Genomic DNA, 24,133 nt, shown 5'->3' with positions numbered 1-24,133 from the left:
AATAAAAACCTGAGTGTGGGACCCAGAAACCAATATTTTTAAAAACTCCCTGAGACTTTCCAATGTGCAGTTATCTAAACCATCCTGTGCAAAAGAAAGAGCTGAAGGTATAGCCCTTACCATGTGCAGTCCTGAGTTCTGTGCCCAGCATTTTCATACTAAATACACTCAAGTTCAAAAAGCTACAGAACATACTCAGGGTGTGTATTTGATAAAAACATATTATTTGCATCTGAAATTCTCAAACAACAAAAAGAAAGCCTAGCCAGGCATAGTGGTGTATGCTTTTAATCCCAGGGAAGCAAAGGCTGATAGATCTCTGGAAGTTTGAGGCTGGTTAGAGCTGCTGAAACTGTCTCAGATAGATTAGATAAATAGATGATAAACAGATAGTTAGTTTTCTTCAAGATAAAGTCTAAATTCTACTAATTAAAGTCATTAGCATTCCATGAAATGCTCCAGAAAATGCTTTGCAATACTAAAAACTTAACTTTCATGCATGCCTGGTACACAACATGTAACTTGACCCAAAAAACTGGGTTTGCTTTATCAGCATTCTTCAATATTCAAATTGGGGGTGAGAGTAACAATTTGTGAAGGACCAACTTGTCCCTTTCAGGACGTTAAAAACTCCAGTCATCTATCAAATGTCAAGGATGCATGGCCCTTGACAAAAAAAAAGTGCCCGAGTTCAGAAAACGGGAGAAAGAGTAGTAATACTTTTGAGAACTAGTAGATACCCTATACATGGTGAAATGAGAGTGAGACCAGAGGATACCCAAATTTGACAAAACAAGGTAGGACAGCGGCATCATAAACGCCTACAGATCAGGAGAAAATGTTAAGAAGATCCGAAGGCTAAGAGATGAATGTACTTTAAAGTAGACATAATAATCCAAAGTCGGCCAGTAAACTGCTGTTTGGAAGTTCTGAGAAAATTTATTACAATGGCCAAGAAAGTCGAGGTATAACATAACCTTTGAATTAGTACTAAGAATCTTCCAAAAGGCTCCAAACACAGTGACCTCTCCCAAGGTAAACACATGTTCTTTTTCTAATGAACAACACAATGTTCCCATTTCTAGGATGCTACCTGCTTTGTTTATTTGACGACAACTTATGATGATGTGGTCCATTATATATATATATATCACCAATAGCAAAAACAAAAGAAAGGACAATAGGAATGGAAGAAAGGAAAGGAACTGAGACCTAAATGTCAGGCTGGAGAGAGTTCAGTCAATAAAGTGTCTGCTATACAAAATGAGGGCTTTAGTTCAATCCCCAGAACCCATGTTTAAAAATTAAAGCCAGGCACAGTGGAACACAGTTATAGCCCCAGTGTTGTGGAGTTAAAGGTACAGCTAGACAGATCCATGGGGCTCACTAGCCAGCCAGCATAATCTGAGCCTCAGGTCAGTGAGAGAGTCTGTCCCAAAAAGTAAGATGGAAAGAACCTGAAGAATGATATACAAGGTTGACCTCTAGCGTTCTTACATACTTGCACACATATATTTCTCTCTCTCTCTCTCTCTCTCTCTCTCTCTCTCTCTCTCTCAGACACACACACACACACACACACACACACGGACGGGCGGGCGGGGGGCTAACTGTCATCTCTCCTACCAGGACTCTCTTTGAGAAACTCCTCCTCTGACCCCTCGCTCCAGATGGCTGAAGGCCAAACCTGTCTGTGCTGCTGGACTCCACCTGCTAGGCAGCTGTTCACACAGTTCCAATCTGAAATCACAATCCGGCTCATGGTGTCTCTTCTTCTAAGTATATAGGATGAAGCTCTGTAATCTCAAACTCTAAAATTCACTTATAATATTCTATGAAATAGCAAATTCAGACTGTATATAAGTTATATCTGAAACATAAAGTAGCTATAGAAACACATAAATGTTGTATTTAAACTTATATCCCATCACCAAACCTATAAATATAAATATTCAAAAATTAAGTAAAAAACATTTAATGTACAATGTAAAACACTTCTGGACTCAAGTATTTCTGGTGAGTGAAACTTTACCCATACCATTGGCCACTTAAGATGTACCTAAAATAGTACCCTCCTACCAACCTTTTCCTACAAACCACCAACAAAGTCTCTGCTCCACCCAAATTCCCCTAGCTGGGACACATCTCACTTGGAGACCTAACTTCCTCAACCATAAAATAGACCAGCTGCATGTGCCGCCATAGGGTAAGCAACAGATTAGCTGGAACGACCTTAGGAGTCCAAGATGCTGATAAAGACAGGAAACTTGTCATACCTTCAGTCCAGGTCCTTCTTCACTTTTAGGGAACAAAATACACCTTATCAAGCCCAGTACATTAGAGGATGCCCTAGGGAATTTGGCAAATTCTAACACTTGGGACTTTGATGTATGGCTTTACATTTTTCAAATTCAAAAACTACTCTTAGGAAAACTATGACCTGGACACACTGAATGTCTTGAGAAATTTCTAAAGTTGTAAAACTCCAGCTGTGTCTTATGAACAGATGCCGTCTTTCATTCAGAGTCATGGGACTCCAGTCAACTCAGCTGGTCATCCCATGGGCAGTCTTAAATCTCCTCTATAAGAGGAAGGAATTGGAACAATTTTTTTCTCTGCACTGTTTTTGGCTTTCACATTCACACAGCATCTGGCTTCTGAAATGGGAGGGTGTTGAATTTCTATTCTGCTCAAGCATATTTTTAATTGTAAAGCCTGGGAATTCCATACCTCATCATTAATTCCCCACCAAAACTATTCTCCCATCATCACAGGCTAAAAGTGATGAGCTAGGAGACAGCTAGCTGCAAACTAAGTCACTCCAACTTGGTCTTTCCAAACTCTGAAGCTTTTACATGGAGAGACATTCTTCAGCCGCCTGAAGGGAAACTACCAACACACCAAAGTTCTTTCTCCTAAACCCCAGACTCACTTTAGTACACATTCAGAGCTAAAGAACTTAGGCTTAAGCCATATAGTTTCCTTCACACATAAACTAACTTTGGTTTTTTTTTCCTTTTCTTTCTTTCTTTTTTTTTTTTTTTGTTAGACCTATAATCAATCCCAAAAGAGGAAGCAAGGAACACCAGAATACAATCCACTTTGAAGTCTCTTAGACAGCCTCCTTAAAAATGGTAGCAGGAGCAGCAATGATGAGCACCCAACTGCAGGCATTGATTCAAACTTGTAACTGTACACTAAAATGCCTTCTATGTGGATTATGGTGATCCAAAAAGAACTGTGTGTTCAGGAATTACCAACCACTGGCATGATTCCTTTTGTAAAAGACTATAAAGCACCACTCACAGGCTTCCTCTCACCCAAGTATTCCCTAAAGTCTCCAGAAATTTGCTGGTCTTTTTGTTTGGTTTGGTTGGGCAGTGTCTGGTGGGGGTGGGGAGTAGGGGCAGGTGTGATGGTTTTTTTTTTTTTTTGAGGGGATGTAGCACGAATAATAAAAACCCAGAGACAATATTGGGGTTCAACCTGAAGATCATAAAAGCAAAGAAGATCAAAAAAGCAAAGAAGATCAGAAAAGCAAAGCAGCCAGCTTCTACAGAGTTCTTACCTCTACCAAGGCCGGGTAAGCCTATTCTCGCTGTGACTGCAGACTGAGACCCTGAGCTCCTGTCTCCTCCTGTCTTCTATTCCTCTCTACTGCCCAGCCTCTATGGCCAACTAGTACGGCTGCTGGATTAAAGGTGTATGCCACCACTGCCTGGCCTGTATGGCTGACTGACTAGTGTGACTAGCTTTGCACTCTGATCTTCAGGCAAGCTTTATTTATTAAAACACAAATAAAATATGACTATAAGGGAAGTGTTTAAATTTTTATTTATTTATGTACATTTGTAGTCTTTTGTCTAAATGCATGCATAAAATACATGCAGGTGCTGAGGACGCCAGAAGACCGAATCAGATGCCCTGGAGCCAGAGTTACACCAGTTGCAGGCCACCCATCCAACATGAGCACTGAAAACTAGCTGAATTAGAGTGCCTTGGAAGGCAGCAAGAGCAGCAAGGGTTGAGCCATCTCTCCAGTGCCTTGTTTTTTGTTTGCTTTTGTTTTGTGACAGTCTGACTATGTTGTTCAGGCTAAGCCCAAACTCCTGGACTCAAGCGATTCTCCTGCCTCAGCCTCCTTAGTAGATGAGACTACAGGCATGCATCGCTCTGTGTGTGTGTGTGTGTGTGTGTGTGTGTAACAAGTGTGTATGTGTGCATACATTTTAAAAGCCTTCACAGTAAGGAAGTCTAAATTGCAATTTATATTTTTTAACTTTTTAACTTCAAAATGGGTCTGTCCAGATTTCTCAAGACATTCAGAAACCAAATAACTTTCCAGGGATTAAAATGAAGGTTAAAACAGGTGGTTCTGGATCCTAAGCCAGTCAATCTCTGACGGCTTGGTTTTGTATTTTCAAGCCCAGTCTTCCTTGTCTTTGTCTCTGGGTCTGGCTGTCTGGCGCTCTCTCTCTCTCTCTCTCTCTCTCTCTCTCTCTCTCTCTCTCTCTCAAACAACAGTTGCATGGCAATTAATCACCTCAAACAGAAGCAGATATGAATATTTGGTGCAACGTGACTCATAACACCCAAAAAGCAAAAGCAATCAAAATGTCCATCAAGTTATAAATGGATGAGCAATGTGTGTTATATCCATCCTGTGGGCTGTTACTCAGCCACGAATGAAACAAAGTACAGATACATGCTACATTCAACATAGAAGGATCTCAAAAACATAAAGAAGCCAAACATAAGGGACTAGAGAACACACAACTCTATCTCTATAATGTGATCATAAATGCTAACTCTGAAAGATAGTTGTTGCCAGAGCATGGGAGGAATCAATGATAAAGAAGTCAGAAGTAGGGCTGGAGAGATGGCTCAGGGGCTAAGAGCACTGGCTGTTCTTCCAGAGGACCCGGTTCAATTCCCAGCACCCACATGACAGCTAAAAACTGTCTGTAACTCTAGTTTCTGGGGATCTAATACCTCTGATACCTTCACACCAATCCACATAAAATAAAGTTAAATAAATTATTCTTTAAAAAGTCAGAAGGAACTAGGCTAACAACTAGGGAATAGCCAGGTTTCTTTCCAAAGCAATGGAAATATTCTAAGACTGACTATGGTGGTACTCACAGAACTCTGTGGATATTATATTGAAAACTATCATACAGCCAGGGAATCATATATCCAAGTTGCATATGGAGTTTGAAAACCTGGTCCCAGCCATTCTAAACAGGCTATGCTTGACCTAGTAATCTAGGGTAACTGTGGGCTTAGATAAATGGCTCTTCTCAGCCTTAAAGGGGAATGAGATAGACATACTTTAGTACCTACTACATTAGGTAGACATACTTCTTAGTGATCACCAAGCTTTAGCAGAATCAAGCAGGAGTCTGACCTAAAGTAAAAAAGACAGGACACAAATGAAGACAGATGCCGGCTTACATCTTGTTCTTAGTTATCTTGTGGGCCAATGTAAAGACTCAATACCTTTAAGAAAATACAGGTTCTGGGCTAAAACCACTTGCTCTTCCAGAAGACCTGGGTTCAGTTCCCAAAACCCACATCAAGCAACTCACTACTGATTATATAATTCCAGTTCCAAGGGATTCCTATGCCTCCTTCTGACCACTTCAGGCACCCAAACACACAGTTATGCACACATACACATAAATAAAATTTAAAAGCTTTTAGAAATTCAATTAGTGGTATCTGTTACAATGTGGATCATGACTTAATAAAGAGGTCAGAATAAACTCAAAGAAATGAGCTGAGCCTTCCTATTCCTGTTTACTCGGAGATAACCAAGGAAAGACAAAGTCCCTCCAACACAAGTCTCTGCTAGGCTCAGGCACAGCTGCAAGACAGCAGGTAAAGACCACAGGGTCTCATCAGCCAACAGGAAAGGTCTAAAGAGCACTCTTAAGCTCTGGGGACAGTATGAGGCAACCACAGGACTGTTCCTATGCAGCTATCCTACTGCCAGAGCTCCTAATGCTCTTCACTCACAGAAGAGAAGTATGGCTGCAAAATGCAGACCGGCTTGCTCTAGACCACGGTTTCTGATGTTCATAAAGAGCAACCCAACCAAGAAACATTAACTTCAGAAAGAAATAAGAAAAAAAGGCCAACTGAAGTTAGATTAACAGCCATGTAGCACTAACACAGAAATAATAGCCAGACTCCTTGCACGCAAACACACATTAAGGCAAGCCAGATGGAAATGTTTATGAAGTACTAGCCACAATGACTATTCCTTACAATTTACAACATACAAATTATAACATAATGGAAATGTGCTGCTAATTTCCCTGCACTGCCATCCCATTTCCACTGCAACAGAAAACAGTTAAAGGGACAGACATTTCTAAGGACACAATGGGGCTAGTAATAGCCTCCCATAACATACCTACCCTAGATGGTGGGCAGATGCAGTTGTTTCACTTTAAAAATCAGTCATATCAACCTGTGCTCTAAAAGCCTGGTAAGTGGAAGAGGAGCTTACAAAATGTAATTTAGCATATAATTTTGGGCCTTCTTTGGTTTGGAAACAAAAATGCCAATAAAAAATTATATCCCCTCTTTCCTTGTAAGACCATTTTCTTCACAAAACTAGGAGTCTAGAGAGGGAGACAAGCCCAGGTCTAGCTTCACCCTATGTTGACTTGGAGAGCAAACTCCAATCTTCCTTCTAATTTAACCTATGGGAGAATGTAATCAAGGTAGAGAAATAAAGCACAGTAGACTGGAATATGGCTCAGTGACTAAAGGTGCTTACTGCCAAGTCACATGAACCTGATTTGATACCTAGAAGCCACATTTAAATTGTATTGAGATTATAATTATGCCATTTCCCTCTTTCTTCTCCCTAAGCCTTCCCATGAATACTTCCCCTGCCCCATTGCTCTTTCAAATTCATGGCCTCTTATTTATTGTTACATACAGACACACACTCCTAAATAAATACGACATGCTTGGTCTGTATGATGTTACTCATATACAGATTTTCAGGGCTGATCATTTGGTATTGGATAACCAATATCAAACACTATTTCTCCTGCTCTCAGGATTCCTTAGTTGTGTATAGGTCTTTGTCTAGAGTTAAGGCCTCTGAGCTTTTTTCCCGTCCACATAAGTATATCTATACATGTCATCCTTAAAATTGTTTAAATTTTTACAAAGCACAGGGGGGCTGGAGAGGTGGCTCAGTGGGTTAAGAGCCCCTGCTGCTGTTTCACAAGTCTTGGAGTTTGGTTCACAGCAACCATGTGGCAACTATAGCAGTCTGTAATTCCAGGTCCAGAGGATCCAGTGCCCTCATCTGGTTTCCGGGAGCACTGTAAACATATGATGCACAGATATAAAATGAAGGCAAAACAACCATATGCAAAAGTAAATGAGACTGAAAAAAAAGCATAGGGATGGAGCCTTTGCTAAGGCCTGCCTTTTATTTTGGGGAAAGATAAATACTGTTAGTTGTTCTGAGTTCTTAGTGGTTCTCAACCTTCCTAATGCTGTGACCCTTTAATATAGTTTCTGTTGTGGTACCTCCCAACAATAAAATTTTTTCATTGCTACTTCATAGCTGCAATTTTGCTACTGTTATGAGTCATAATGTAAATATTCACTATGCAATCCCTGTGAAAGGGTGATTCGACCACCAAAGGAGTTGCAACAGGTTGAGAACCACTAACTTAGGGAGTAAAAGACGTTTGCCACCAAACTTGACAAATTGAGTGGCATGCCGGGAACTAGACCCCTCCTCTGACCTGTGACATTATACATGTTATGACACAAAATGCCAGCCCCACATAAAACAGAGAAATGAAATGGGTTTTGGAATCTACCTGCTTCAGTCCTGGACCTACCACTTACTACCTGGTTTACCTTAGGAAAGCTGTTAAACTGTGTGCCTTGCTGACTTGGCTCTACTTCTTGGCTGGCTTACTGCCTTGTTACCCTTAGAGAGGGAAGCTGCTCACTATTTGCTATTGTGTAAAGTAGACTTTGTAGATGCCCTTTATGGAATTAAGGAAATTAGCCTCAGTTCTCTTTTCCTTTATCAAGAGCTGCTAGATTTTCTATTACTCTTTCTGTCCTAATTTAGAATAATGGTGTGGAGTTTTCCTTTGGCCTATTAATATACTGGATAAGATTTCTTTTTTCCTGATAGTTTAAAAGACTGAAACATTCTTGTATACCAAGATGAAGCTATCACTTGGTCATTTATGTAATTATTTTGCTAAACTGTTGAATCCTATTTGCAAAGGATCTGTCCACCAGCTTGCTATAGGCTTTGTGTCTATGTTCACAAATGATTCTTTTGAACTGCAGCTGTCTGGTTTTGGACTATCTTTGTCGGGTTTTGGTATTCCAATATCTCTGACTTCATAAAATTGAGGCCTCCTCTCCTCTGCTGTCTTCTTCCGTTACAGCAAAACAGAGGTAATTTTTCTTTGAATGTTTATTAGAATTATTTAGGAGTTCTTTGGAGTCCTTTTTAAAATTACGGTACTTGTCTACATGTTTATGTGAGACAGAGTGTGCAAGCACCTGTGGAGGTCAGAAGACAAGGTGTGGGAATTGTTTCTCTCCTTCTACCACGTGGATCCCAGGTATGGAACTTAGGTTGTCAGGCTTGGTGGTGCGAGTCTTCACCTGCTGAGGTATCTCATCTACCCTGTCTTTAGAGTTTACACAATTCAAATTAAGGTTTTTTTTTGTTGTTGTTGTTGTTTTTAGTTGTAAGTTTGTTAAGCTATTCCCCATTTCATATTGAATAAATTGTAGCATTTTGTGCTGTTGGAATTGGCCCATTTCTTTTGGAAGGTGTCAACCCATGTTCCCAAATATGGTTTATAAATGTTCTTTTACATTTAAAGGGGGATATGATATAGATATGAATAATTTGCATTGGTATGGATTTTAAGGTCAATTTTGTTATATGTATATGTATTTCTGATCTTGATTACTGTATTGTGATTGTATAGTTCATTTAAAATGTAACGTATAATTAAGAAATATAGGTTGTTAGTGGATAATCATCAATAATAGTCAAGCTTGTAGTCATGTTAGTTAGATTTTCAAGGTGTGCATAGATATATTTTAGATAGGCATTCTTCATATCTTTCAAAGACTACAGAACATGGCATTTAATGTTTTAATCACTTAGGGCTTTTCATGACAATGAGACACGTCTGCTTTTGGCAGCACCAGTTACTTCAAGAGGAAGATGGGCATCAAAAAGGCTCCTTATGGAGTTTGATAGCCATTTGGGCAAGAAACTGCTCTTGCCTGGACTGATACATAAACTGGACACAGAGAACCCGCAGAGAGAGGACTGCTGAACTTGCCTAAAGGTGAGATGGTCTTTCGGGGTTCCTGACTCATGAAAGAGTCTGTGAGACATTCTGCAGGACACAGCAAAAAGTGACGGAACTGTCTTTGGAATTTCCTGCTTCATAAAAATGTCTGCTGGATACTATGGGCCTGTAGGCCAAAGATGGATGCCCCAACGGTACAAAAGAACTTTGGATGACTGTCCAGGCAGCGAGATGTCTCTGTCATTTCTAGAGTTTGAAGTATCTTACTTCTTGTTTGCTTAGGTAATATTATATCCTTCTGGAGTCTTTGATGGAGTTAAAGAATGGTTAGTTATAGTTTTCCTTACTTATGATAAAAGATAAAATAGATATAAATATTGTAACTGTAATTCTTGCTTGATAACCATTTTGTTATATGTAATTTTACCACGTTAAAGTTAAAGCCTTTCTTTTTTGTTTAAACAGAAAAAGGGGAAATGATGGAGGAATTACTTTCAAGTAATAAAGAAACTGCCTTGGCCCCTTTAATAGGACAGAAAATTAGGTAGGCGGAGTAAACAGAGAGAATGCTGGGAGAAAGAAGCTGAGTCAGGAGTCGCCATGATTCTCTCTCTCCAGACAGACGCAGGTTAAGATTCTCCCTGGTAAGCCAGCTCGTGGTGCTACACAGAATATTAGAAATGGGTTAGATCAATATGTAAGAGCTAACCAATAAGAGGCTGGAACTAATGGGCCAGGCAGTGATTAAAAGAATACAGTTTCCGTGTAATTATTTGGGGGCATAAGCTAGCCATGTGGGCGGCCGGGTGCCGGGGACGCAGCCCCGCCGCTCATATTACAACAAGTGTGTTTCTGGGTCAGATTATTTGTAGTATTCTCCTAGCCTTCTGGTCCTACGGGGGCTGCAATGATATCCCATTTTGCTGATATTTGGGGTTTTTTTTCCTAGTATTGGCATGACTTCTCTTTTTTCCTTTGCCAGCCTTGCTGGTTTGTTATTTTTTTTAATGAAACAGTTTTTCCTTGATGTCCTCCCAGCTTGTTTTTTTTTTTTTTTCCTTAAAGTGGGAACAAAGATTGGTGATTTAAAACTTTAAAATGGAAACTGTTCCCCCTAAATATTCTCTATCACGGGATGGTTTTCACTAGTTGCCAGTGTTATTTCCAAATACTCCATAAAGAGCAGGCATCTTAGATAGATGATTGACAGTTTTCTCTAGCATTTAATTAATAAGTTGGTGACTTAACTGCAGGAAATAGTGCTTGTGTTATTGAGGCTTAACTTCTAAGAAGCCACTTCGAAAATTCGGATTGTCAAATTAGAGCTAAATGTCCTTGTTGATTAAGATTTTAGAGCTAGAAAAGACCTTAGACCCAGGGGTCAGCAAATTAAAGTCCTTGGGCCAAATCCTGCTCGGCAGCCCTGGTCTAATCTGACCCTCCAGCTAAGCATTTTTAAAGAGTTGTAAATAAAAGGTAAAGGCACTTTGAGAATCTGGGACTTGGAGCCTGATTGGCCTGCAGCACCTGATTACTCTATGTGGACCTTTCCAGAAAGTTTTCCTACTCCTCTGCCTTTAGATCACAGAAAGCCAGTGAGGTTGATTGCCCGCTTCTGAGTCATCTGGAAACATTTGGAAGTACAGGTTCCCAGGCCCCTCACATGGCCCTTTTCCCATCTGGAATTTGTCACAGCACATGGCTCTGTTCATGCTTGAATTGTTTGTCTTCTAGCTCTCTACCATTCTACCGTGGCATTTCTCTCACCATCTAGGCTCTGAGTAAGCTACTCAGAGGTCCATTTTGAAGGGCCTCCGACAAATATGAAATTGTTGATAGTGCTGTGGAGGAGGCTTCTTTTTGCTGTTGTTTGTTTGTTTTGTTTCTTTCAAGACAGGGTTTCTCTGTGTAACAGCCCTGGCTGTCCTGGAACTAGCTCTTGTAGACCAGGCTGGCCTTGAAGTCACTGCCTCTGCACACAGGGATTAAAGGCCACCACTACCCAGCAAAGAAGCTTGTTGAGGAATAGTTCCCCAAAACATGAGTTTTACAAGCACAAAGTACACAATGTTTTAACTGCTTAATCTCTTTGAATACTATTTCATTGTTGACTCACAGACAATAATCTATGAAACAGCAATATTAGGGACCTTACTTGTAAGGAATTCTGTCCACTTAGAGTTAGTGGGTAAAGAAAGGTCTTAGAAAGGATTTCTCCAAGTGGGAATCCCATTTTCTTCCTCTTGTGCTATGGAACCTAGGACCTTTTGTGCATGCTGTGGAATTCCTATGTCCCTGAGTTATGTCTCCAACTATTTGCGGGGGGTTGGGTAGGATGCATTTTATTTTAAGACAAGGTTGATTACCTTGTCCTCCTAAGAAGCCAGGATTATAGGCAAGCACCACCAGGCCTGGCCGATCCCACTTTTTATGTGCTCCCTTTCTGGATGAAGCTAAAGGAAATTATTACCACTCTCCTATCTCGGGGCCAGTCTGAGATGTGTCCCAATGCTCTGGGAAGTGGTGGCTGGGGACCTTTTATACCTCACAAAGATACCAATGTTGCCACTATAAAGGGAAGGGATGGCTATTTAACTGTAGTCAGATGTTTTCTTTTAATGTTCTCTTCTGCTTTGGTTCTCTTCATAGCTGTAGCCTGATGTATCACGGGATGACTTGTGATGCTTGACTGAGTCCTGTCTAGGAGTGTCAAGTGGCTTCGTTATTCAGCGTCTAAGTCAGTGGTTCTCAACCTGTGGGTTACAACCTCTTTGAGGTCGCATGTCAGATACTCTGTATATCAGATATTTACATTATAATTCAAAGTAGCAAAACTACAGTTATGAAGTAGCAATAAAAATATTATGATTGGGGTCACCACAACATGAGGAACTGTATTAAAGGGTCACAGAATTAGGAAGGTTGAGAACCACTGTTCTAGAAGTTCTAGATCAGACTGGTCTATGTAGGGAGTTCCAGAATAGCCAGGACCACACAGAGAAGAGCTATATCAAAAAAAGAAAGGAAGGAAGGAAGGAAGGAAGGAAGGAAGGAAGGAAGGAAGGAAGGAAGGAAGGAAGGAAGGAAGGCTGACTCTATAAATGACTCTATCATGTGGGTTCCAGGGATTGTACCTTCTGAGTCACCTTGTCAGCCCAGTTATTTTTTGTTAAATCTTACCAAATTTTTATACCTCATACCAAAAGGACTTAAGCTGATGGCAAGTTCTTTCTTCTAACACCAAAGTCACCTGCTCCAAACTAGACAAACTAGAAATATCTGATATTTGTACAGGAAGGCCTAGGGTACCTCATTGCCAACACTTCCAAACAGAACTGAGGCACTTAGGCCTCAGTGTGATACTTTGAGCTTCAACATTAAGCACCAATATAAAACATGCCACTTTATAAAATGTACTTTCCCAGAGAGTCATCCAAGGCATTGGTCCTGAAAATAATCTTTTTCTCAAAGTTTTTTTTCATTTCAGAAACCTTCTACATTCAATTCTATGTCCTACGCCAACAGAAAAATCTGGAAGGCCCTTGGGCATGCATATCACTTAGCCTTGTTTCAACACTATGATCTGTACTCCTGGAAAAGAGAATTCAGTATTAAATAAAGCAGCAACATAGACATTGCTCAGGATTCTTACTAAGTAAATTTCCATTCTAGGGTAAAAATAATCATGTCATACAAACACTTTAACCAATAACATGGGATAGGGGCTTTAAATAAAACTGGGTTCAAATCATAAGCCAGCTTATTATTTCCACCTCTCTTTTGCCAGAACTTTCCAAATATGAGTAAGCTAATTTGTACCACTTTATACCTATCTATCTGAGCATCGTTATTGGCTGACACAGTTTCAAAGTATTCGGCCCTAAATATTGTAATTAGTGTTAAGTATTTTATATCTCATTTGACACTCTCCCAAGCATTTTATTGATTATCCCACCCAATGACACAATGTGTGTGATTTTGGTCTTATTAATGCCTTTATGGAGAAGGAATTAAGATGCAAGAAAAGCTATTGGTTCCTCCTAGCTCCTTTTAGTTTGGGGCTTAAAAACATCAATGCATTTGATTACTGGTATTGCCACTTCCTCAACGGTTTCTCCAAGAACACAGATGACACTACCGATTTAATGAAATCCAGGCTCATCACACCGTAGGGCAGCAGAGCTGTTTTTCCTGAGGTCTGGAAAAGTGCCTAGTTCTTAAGAGTTTAAAAGAGCATTTGTGCATGGTTTACATACTTGGTTTGCAGATTCAATTGAGGAGGTTTCTTCACTTTTCAAAAGAACCAAGCTTGTAATTAAACTACCATGAAATGGTTGGTTGGAGCTGCAGGGCTCACCAGCAGGTTTGGGTTACAATTGTAGTGAGATGGTGGATTAAACAACCAGAATAATTGTTGACTCTAAAAGTAAACTCACTAATAGCCATACTGGAGAAATTTTTAAATACACAACCATAAGACAATTTTTTTAATGTCTTTCTATCCAGCCCAGTCTTGACATGAACTTGTGATCATCCTACCTCAGTATCCACACTGTCTACAGATCACAGGTATATACTACCACACCCTTGCAAACATCCAGTAGTTTAATAAATGAATCCTTAGCTACAAGGGTTTGTGGAGATAGGTTATGGAGTTGCAATTAAATTAAAGAGTGGCAACTCTAATCTTTAAGATACCAAATCCAAAACCAGAGGGAGAGCACCAAGGATCAAAGCTATTAAAGGCCTCAGGGCTGTAGTCTCAACTCTTTAAAGAAGGAGTTGCCAATTCAAATACAGCCAATTTAATTGTATGCAGGAGAGATGAGAAGATTCCAAACTGGTAATTCCTCCAACAGAAAAACCAAACTGGCTTTCTTTTCTCAAAACAAACAAAACAAATTGCCTACCAGTTATTCAACTGGAAACTTCTCTCTTTAATGGCTCACATAGGGTCAGTGGACTTGAAAAAGTGCCTCTCCTCTATTGGGAGGGGAAGAGGCGGCTGTCAGCGCCTTGGTTATAATGTTTTCAACAGCCAGTGTCCCTCCCAAAGCATTTAAAACAAGAGAGAAGCATTCAGTGAAAGCTAGGAAAGACTACTTAATATAAAGTACAAATTAATTTTACCATATGCTTCCTCCAGCAGCTTAAAGAAACTGAGATCATGTAGAAAGTACTCTATATAGAAACACTATGGTTTATACATTTTTCATCATTTTTTGATTTTTATACAATAAATTTTGATCAAATTTTTAATGGCAGACTCACAAAACAAATCTCCCAGCAATGGAAGATTATTTTCCCTGGAGTCATCTGGAGAATGATCAGTGCTACTAAGAATCTTCTACAAATCCAGAGGAAGAGAGGTTCATTAAAAAAGAAAGAAAATAAATAAAACTCACAACAAAGTAAACCAAACAGGCAAGCCAAAGAAAGGCAGACTCTAACTGGGGCCCTCTTCCAAGCAGTCTATAAAACATTTCAAACACAATTCACTTATGGTAAAAAACCTAGCAAAGTAGAATCAATGTCTCCCTCCCAAGCTGTTCAATTCTGAGCCAACCCTCCAAGCAAAGCAAAAGACTGGGGGCAGGGGTTGTGCTAAGGTTTAAGAACTAAACAGGAATGGATCTTCTGGGCTGTTACTGATTTTATGTTTTTCCACAAGGTACGGGGGACCCGGGAATCTTTTGAGAAAATGGACCAAATGATCCAGCACTTCTGCCAATGGAGACAAATGGTGAGGCTGTGGCCAAGAACAAGAAGCAAAGGAGCAGTGAATTGAGTGCATTCTTTAGGTACATTCAGTAAGACTCTAGGACAGGCCTGAGGGGGTTCTTGGGATTAAGTATATCAAAGTAATCTGCTACCATTGGGGGGATTGTCTTTTGTTTGATGTTTTTGGTTATGATTATTCTCCTGTGTCTTTGGAGATACTGGTGGAGGCCAGAAGAAGGCAGCAGATCCTCATAGAGTTGAAGGTACAGGCAATTCTGAGCTGTGTGACTCTGGTCCTCTGAAAAAGCAGTGAGAACTCTTAAGCAGACTTGAGGTTTTGGGATTTTTTTAAGAGTCTAGTGCAGTGAACTTTATATTTTTATCAGCATCAGAATTAACCAAAGACATTTATGATGCAAATTTAAGACACTCATATAAGTTCGACATAGGGTGGGATCAAAGTTTTCATTCCTCACTCCCAGAATCCCAAGGCTCCAAGGCTAAAGCAAAAGGGCACAAGAAAATCTTTTGTGAAGGAGACAGACAGTGTACTGAATAAATGGATGAAAGCTCGTGAATCAAAACAAAAGGCTTAAATAGAATCAAAACTGGTTAAAGCTTTACAATTGATCTTAGCTAATGAAGTCACACACAAAAAAGGATCCTTCCACCAGAAAATAGTTCACCAAGGGAAACTAGGAGAGCCACAGATTTCCACAGGCTGGGTAGGAGGTAATCCCTAGACCCTAACAACCAGCACCTTGGGGGAAGTGGTGCCTTCCATAACAATTTACATGCAAAACAGGTATTTCTAAAAAAGATCAAAGGAATTTACTGATAGTTTATCGTACGCTTCATGTACGCTAGGTAAACGGACCTAAGTTTCCAACCCTATTTCTCCAGAACCTCCAAATTCCTCCTCACATGGTGTGGACCATGATAAAACACCCCAACTGAGTCACTATCTTAAATTAAGGGGTTTTGCAATTAGGAAAGCAACAAATGCTTTGTAATCAAATAGGCTATAGCACATAAAGGTTGAAAATCTCAGGGAGGATAGAGGAGGCATCCTACTCATACCATCATTCAGTATGCAAGAGGATCTTGAGTTAAGGCCAGTTTGCACTGCACAAGCCACGCCCCCATCTGGAAACCTCAATGGGCCTAATTTATTAATATTTAAAATGTGGACTAGAGCTGCCAAAGATTCACAAGCATGCTTCAAAGGCAAATCTGGTCCTAGTAAAACTTACTCCAAGTAAAATAAAGTTGTGGGGCAATCCCAGTGCTCTCACTCCAGAGAAGCCCAAGGGACCAGTAAATCCAACCGAAGAGGCCTTTGGATTTGAATGTAGCAAAATACGCATCTGTATTTTTCACTAGTTAAAACTCTGCATCTTCTCCCCCAACTACTCACTCCTATCCATTATCACCAATAAAATCTTTTTTTTTTTTTTTTTTTTTTTTGGTTTTCCGAGACAGGGTTTCTCTGTGTAACCCTGGCTGTCCTGTAACTCACTCTGTAGACCAGGCTCGCCTCAAACTCATAGAGATCCACTTGCCTCTGCCTCCCAAGTGCTGGGATTAAAGGCACGTGCCTAGCCCAAAATCATATTTTTAATTATATTTTTATGTCACATATTCTAGCTAAAACTAGTGATTTTATTCTGCAGTGGTCTGAAATTCTACATTTTTACCAGTCCTGTTGCTCATGTTGGGCCTAGCTGGTGATCACATCTTTAATCTCAGCACTTAGGAGGCAGAAGCAAGAAGATCTCTGTTGATTCGAGGCCAGCATGGTCTACACAGCAAGTTCCAAAACAGCCAGGGCTACATAGGAAAATCCTGTATCCAAAAACCAAAAAGAAAGAGGGGTGGGTGGGGAGAAGCATGTTACTTTGGGAAGGGATGCTTTAACTCAATAAAGGAAAGAAAGGTGTACCTGGCTCACATAAGCATTTATCACACAACTAACCCACCGTCTACAATGTACCATTTGTATCATCTACAATGATTCACGACATACATCACTTTAGAAATCGGCCTCCTGGATATATCCAGCCCAAGAAAAGACAAAAAGAACCATAGTTAACCTAAGTTTTCAGAGCTGACTGGCTGGCAAGATACTGCTCCAACAAGCGTGGAGAGGATATAAGGCCTCGCTCAGCTCTCCATAGCCAGCATCCTGACTAGGGGCTGGAACTAGAACAAAAGAGTTGTGTCCTCCACCAGTCCCAGGGTGCCCAACTACACCACGGGACCAATTTATTGTTGTTAGCTTTGAGCTGAAAAAAGAGAATCTCATGTTTCCTGGAATTAACAGTCCTCAGAGTCCAACACTTTACTTACAGGATGACCCAAGATGAGCTTTGTTGATCTGGAGAGATGGATCAGCGGTTAAAAATACTGGCTGCTCTTCCAGAGGACCCAGGTTCAATTCCCAGCACCCACATGGCAGCTCACAACTGTCTGTAAGTCCAGTTCCAGGGAACCTGACACCCTCACTCAGACACACACGCAGATGAGACACCAATGCACATAAAATGAAAATACACCTTAAATAAATAAATAAAACGAGCATTTGTTTTAGTGGAAACAACCTTCTGGGTTATTTCATCAGCCAGTGCGCTAAAGACTACCACCAGACTTAAGTGGTTGGGTGGGTTGGAGTTAGCTTGCATTGGTAACCAGGTTAGACTGGAACAGAAACAGTGCGAAGTAGTTCAAGTTTAACTCCACTGAAATCACATCATAAAACTGCTCCCTTAGGAAGGATTACTGAACTCTTGCTTTGCTTCACCACAAGGAGGAGACACCGCCTTTCTTGTTTATTTGTTGTTTTGAGAAAGGATCTAACCAAGCTGGAAGGGATTTAGAGACCTTAAGACCCACCTGAGTGCTGAGATTAAAAGTCTGTCAATATGCCTGGCTTCAATTTTCTTAGTTTTAATTAAGAACAAAGTGCAAGTTAAAACATTAACAACTGATGTTTGACATTTCCCTCTTAAGTGCATTTCACCGAGCTTTACACGTGTGCCCTTGCCCTTCATGCTCAACACTGAAATAAGCAGAAGGTTCAATTGTCTCTGGAAGGGCTAGAATTTCTCTGACCCCATGCTGAGCCCACTGTCCCTCCAGAAAGTCCATGAAGAATTAAGAGAAGTGTTCCCCTGGGGATTACACGAGGGGACACATCCCCCAAATTCACCCCTTCCCAGTTGGGGGAGGCCTTTGCTCTGCTCACCAGGCTCTTCACTTTTCTCACCACCCAGTTCACGGGGTGCTAGAATTCCCATTCGCCAGTCAGCCCTGAAAGCGGCCAAGGTAACTAACTCTCAGGAAAGCCTTTGTGATCTTACACTCCCCTCCAGCCCCACCACCCAAGTATTATCTTAGGTACGGACGCTTTCCCAGTGTCCTCCCTTCCCGCCAGCCCTCTCCTAAGAAAAGTGGCAAGTGAGCGCCGCTACTTTTGTTTCAGGTCAGTTCTGACCACCCAAGCACAACGACCTACCTACCGAGGCTATAGGTCACAGGTACACAGTAAAAGCCTTGTGCGGGGTGCACTCTTCCTTCCTTTCCTCTTCCGCCCCTCCGGGAAAGATGAGGCTCAAAAACGTTAAGAGAGAAACCCAAATCACCACCCACAGAACAAAACCAATTAGAAAAAAGGCAGACTGAAAGCCAGACTTTGCTCCAAATCACCAGATTTAATTTTTTTTGTCTTTAAATTATTGATCTTGTGCTCTCTGAGATATTTTAGGATTGAAGGAGAAAGTACCAAGTGAGCGCTCAGAAGTTCAGAAAGCAGCAACGTTGATGTTAAAAATCCGAACAGAAAGGGTGTTCCATTAATCGAGAAACCAGAGAAAAAGCAAGGTCTGAGCAGCACACTGCATGTGGGATGATCTGGGAAGTGCACATGCAAGCCGGCCCCATCATTCCCGCCCCCTGCGTCCAGGCTGGATTCTCTCAAAGAAAAGAAGCCCGCACTGCATCCCTATCCTCCAAATTCCAGTCCGTGATAGATTGTCCCAGCCTTTTCTGGGAAGACCAGGCTCGGGTTTCTGAGCCTCGCGGATTAGAAGTGATGGTGGTGGCTATAATTCCCGCGCCCAAATCTCATCCTTCCCCCACCCTTAAGAATAATAATCGTTTCCTTTCTCTGTCCCCGGGGTCCCTTTTCGGAGGTTCGGTGTCCTACAAAGTGGACTAAGAACCTTGCGTGTGGTAAGTGGCCCTGGTCCTCCTCCAGCCCTGGCTGCCCTCAAGGGGAAACCCCCACCCCACCCCCAAGAGGGAAATTCAGCAGAGGAAAAGGCGGCGTGGGCAGCAGTCCCGCGCCGCGCACACCCCTCGCCGAGGCCGGCCTCGCGGGTCACGCCTCGAATCGGCCACAGCGCCCGGCACCCGCCCCTACCGGGGATCCGCCGCACCCCACAGCCTGAGAAGGATTTACCCTCCAGCGGGGCGTGGAGGGCAGCGAGCCCGCGTGGACCTACGATCCAGGCCCGGAAGGGCGGTGCGGCTGGCACACATCGCCGCAGCTCCCCCCCAGGCCCCGTAGTGCGGCCACCAGCGACCTCGGCGAGGACCTAGCACCGAGCACGGCGGGGAGCGGAGGGGCGCGGCGCGGCCTCCGCCGATGCACGAGGGCCCGCAGTGGCGTGCTCAGCGCCGCAGCCGGGGGAGACGCAGGCGCCGCGCGGCCGCCCGCATTGTTCAGTACGAGGCGCGCGCCCCGGAGCCTGGTCCTGGCCTCAGCCCCGCAGGCGCGGAGGGGACGATCGCGCAGCCGCCACCGCCACTGCCGCTGCCGCCTCCGAGGCGCCGGTGCAGGTGGCGAGCGGCGCCCTCACCTTTGGCTCCGAGCGTGAAGTCGAGCGTGCTGTGCCTTGCTGCTGCCATAGTGCGGCGAGGCCCTGTGCCATGCCTGGGGAGGCGACCGCGGGAGACTGAGGGACCGCGCGGCGTGTCAGCCTGCGGGCCGGCGGCGAGTGCGCTGCGCCGGGGGAGGCCAGGAGTAGGAGGTGGGCGGGGCGGCGGGGAGCGACCCGGGGCGCAGGGGCGGGGCCGACCCGCCTCCTAGAGGAGGAAGCGAAGCAGGGACGCCTCCAGCCCCGAACTTGGAGAGCTGGGTGTGAGGCCTCGCTAATGGTGGAAACGCGGGCGCCGGCTCCCTGGCGTGCGTCACCAATGGCCGCGCCCTGCGGTAAAGCTCTGGCCAGGCTCTCCCGCCATTCGCCATCCGTTAGGAGGTCACCTCAGGTTTAAACGGCTCAGCGCGACTTCCGGGGGGCCTCCCTATACACTTCCCTATATGCCTACCCCCCTCCCCAAGCCAAGGCCCCAGTTACTTCCTGACCATGTGGGGAAAGAAATTAAATAAAATGCTAGGATCTACCCCTGTAGTCTCTAAAAGTACAGCCTGCCTTTTCTTAAAATGCACGTCTAACCCAATGGGATTATTAATAACATTTTTATTGGTAAGGGGCAAGTATTTGAGAACAGAATAGAACGTTCAGGGAGATTCAAGTGACATTTTCATGCAAAATTGGAAAACAAAAGAGTCAAGTACTAAGGCTAAGCTGAGAACTTGTGGACTTGAGACTTTCTCCCACAGGACTTCCCCCTCCACGGTGCCGCTGTTCTCAATGGCCCTCCAAACTCGGCCTCATTTTCGAGCATTAGTATTCACCAAAAAGGAACAAAAGAGAACTAAAGTGCCTGTGGACTAAAACCATCCTTTACTGCGGGAGCAAAATCCCTGGGCAAAAGACTCTATCATTGTGTGGGGTTCCTCTCCTGATTAGTGAATTCTCCATCTCCTCCGCACCAGCACAAAAAAAAAAAAAAAATACATATTAAGTTTAGTTTTCCCTTAGGCAGTTTTAGTACTGTGTTTCCTTTTGGTTTTGGTTAGTTGATTTAATGTTTGTTTGTTTGTTTGTTTGTTTTAATGAGCCCTTCACTGTTCGGCAAAAACCTAGCACTGACTTTATAAACAGTTATTCTGCCTTTATTCTAATTGGTTTTGTTCTGTGGGTGGTGATTTGGGTTTCTCTCTTAACGTTTTTGAGCCTCATCTTTCCCGGAGGGGCGGAAGAGGAAAGGAAGGAAGAGTGCACCCCGCACAGGGCTTTTACTGTGTACCTGTGACCTATAGCCTCGGTAGGTAGGTCGTTGTGCTTGGGTGGTCAGAACTGAGCTGAAACAAAAGTAGCGGCGCTCACTTGCCACTTTTCTTAGGAGAGGGCTGGCGGGAAGGGAGGCCACTGGGAAAGCGTCCGTACCTAAGATGATACTTGGGGTGGTCCCCTTTTCGGTGTGCTCCTCTTTTGTTACTATCGATAGTCACCTGTTTGTTGCCTCCTTCTCTGGAAACCAGGTCCTCAGTTTTGTGACTTCTTCTGCTCTCTGGTCCTTCGACCTCCCTTTCTTCTGGAGTCAAGTCACTGGAACACAGTTGTCCTGTATGTGGCAAGGACAGCAGAAGTTCATGTGCCGGCCACACCTTCATAGCCTGCTCAGCGGGGGGGTAAGCCACCTGCCTGCACTTAGCTTCACTATTCGCCATCCCCTGCTTGGATGTCTACAGAATTTTTGAACAGAATGATTGAGGTCGAGTGAAAAGGATGTAGCTGGTCTTGCTCAGCAGATTGTGGAGGACCCTGCACATGGCCATGGGCTCCTGACTGAAACATGTCCGCCCCCAGAAACTGTATTTCAGCTTGCCAAATGTGAACTAAGCAGAGATGAGGAACTTTAAGGTGCTTTGCCATTAATGATGGCAAAAGAGAGCCGTGAAGAAAAGTGGAGTTTAACAAAAATGCCTCGGGAAGAAAATAAAATATCAGCAATAAATAGGTCTTGATATAGGATCAACGTTGTTGAGATGATGTTAGCAGTTTACTACAAAGGTCTTCCAAAATCTACACAATCCTAGCAAGACTATTCACAACTTTTTTTTTTTTGGTTTGGTTTTTCGAGACAGGATTTCTCTGTAGCTTTTGGAACCTGTCCTGGAACTAGCTCTTGTAGACAAGGCTGGCCTCAAACTCACAGAGATCCGCCTGTCTCTGCCTCCCGAGTGCTGGGATTAAAGGCGTGCGCCACCACCGCCCGGCCATTCCTAGCAAGACTATTAAAGACAGGACATGGGAGCCAGGTAAGTAGTGGTAGCACATGCCTTTAATCTTAGCACTCGGGAAGAAGAGGCAGGCGGATCTCTGTGAGTTTGAGGCCAGCCTTGTCTACAGAGTGAATTCCAGGACAGCTAGGACTACACAGAGAAACCCTGTCTTGGAAACACAAAGCAAACAAACAAACAAAAACAAAAGTAAACAGAAACCAAAGGCCTCTATAAACGTCTCCAACATATTTGGATTTTGGATTTGGAGATGTTCTCATTGCCTGAATTTTTGCAATCTAGGTCCCTAACTTCGAGGGCTGTTTCAAAACTAAGCATTTAGGCTGTGATTAGCAACTGTATTATAGTTGACCAGTTAAATGTAATTGGTTAGCTGTTATGACATCAAAGAGCTCTGCCACTCATCTTGCAACAAAAGTGCGAGGAATTCTCTAAAGTTACGATTTAGTCTTTGTGGTGGTTTGAATGAGAATGACCTCCACAGGATCATATGTTTAAATACTTGGTCTCCAATCAGCGGAACAGTTTGGGAAGAATTAGGAGCTTGTGTCCTTGTTGGAGGAGACAGGTCACTGTGGGTGGGCTTTGAGGTTTCGAATGATAGCTCTGTCTCATGCTTGTGAATCAAGATGTGAGCCCTGAACTACTTCTGCCAGCCTGCCTGCTGCCATTCTCCCTGCCATGTGGGTCACAGACTCACCCTCTGAAACTGTAAGCCCTAATGAACAGTTTCTACTATAAATTACCTTGGTCATGGTGTCTTCGTACAGCAATAGAAAAGTAACAAACACAAATATGAAATGCCCCCCCCCACACACACACATAAGTTGAAGGCCTGGTCCTCAGGAGGTGACACTCTTTGTCACCAAACATAGTAGAAACTTTAGGAGGCCTACATAGCTAGCTGAAGGAAGTAGATCGCTATGGGTGTGTCTTTGGGGGATATCTTTTGCCTGACCTCTTGCTGGTCTTCTCTGCTCCCTGGCTACCATGAGGAAAGCAATTTTGCTCCTAAAGCCCTTCTGCCATGATGTTCATCTGCCTGATGGCCCCAAAACAATGATAGAGACAATAAGCCAAAAGAATCCTTTTACTCTCTTGAGTTGTTTATGTTAAGTACTGTGTCACAGCAATGAGAAATAACCCATTAACCATAGCCTAAGCTTTGAAACAGCTTCCTGGTTGACAATGTTTTCCACTGGCAAAATGTGGATAGACTGGATTATTCATGAACACCAGGCTGCCCTTTTCTGCTCTTGACCAAAATGGAGGAATGAAAAAGTAAAAAAAAAAAAAATGCCTTACTGTCCAGGACCTGGTCATGTGCTCACAGACAGATGTGTGCGATGAGAAACAACTCCCCAAACACTAAAATCCAGTAAACCACTCTGCAAACAGCCAGGACAAGACACAAGCTAAGCTACTCCATAATCATGTTTCCACAGGGACAAAACACGGACATTGTTCAAAGCACAAATATGACCAGACATCCCCCAATCTTGCTAATAGTGGTGCCTCCTGCTTCTCTGCCAACCCCACATTTATCCTGGCTCTTGTTTGCCCCCACTTCCAGAGATATTTGCTAAATTCTCAGCCAGAGAACATTGCCCTGGCAGCATCCAACCCTGACTCCCTGAAATGCTTCCCAAACCACCTGATGCAAATCCCCTGAGTCAGCCTCTCACTTTCTTACTGGGTCAGATGTCCCAAGGTCCCCAACTTGTATGTTCTTCTAAAAGCATGGTGTAAACAAGTTGTTGAACTCCAGAGATATTCCTGAGAGAATGTTGCTGGAGAGTAGGGAGAATGTAGACAATAGGATGACATTGTAGCTTAAAAGAAAAAAAGGGAAAAAAGAAAGCGAGGGAGGGAGGGAGGGAAGGAGGGAGGGAGGGAGGAAGGAAGGGGGGAGGGAGGAAGGAAGTAGAGA

At 43.0% G+C, this 24,133-nt stretch overlaps 1 protein-coding gene across 1 annotated transcript in view; it reads right to left on the bottom strand.

Annotated features, from left to right (window-relative positions):
* Sms (spermine synthase) overlaps positions 1-20,097 on the bottom strand; it is a 53,927-nt gene extending 33,830 nt beyond the window's left edge. Inside the window, exon 1 of the mRNA XM_057759799.1 lies at positions 19,913-20,097. Coding sequence (XP_057615782.1) covers positions 19,913-19,961 — 49 coding nt within the window. The 5' untranslated portion in view covers positions 19,962-20,097. The remainder of the gene's footprint in view (positions 1-19,912) is intronic.
* Positions 20,098-24,133: the final 4,036 nt, after the last annotated feature.

This window comes from Chionomys nivalis, chromosome X (genome assembly GCF_950005125.1).
Source record: "Chionomys nivalis chromosome X, mChiNiv1.1, whole genome shotgun sequence".
NCBI classification, from domain to species: domain Eukaryota; kingdom Metazoa; phylum Chordata; class Mammalia; order Rodentia; family Cricetidae; genus Chionomys; species Chionomys nivalis.
Note: the sequence above shows the minus strand (reverse complement) of the source record. Positions and strands in the feature narration are given on the sequence as shown.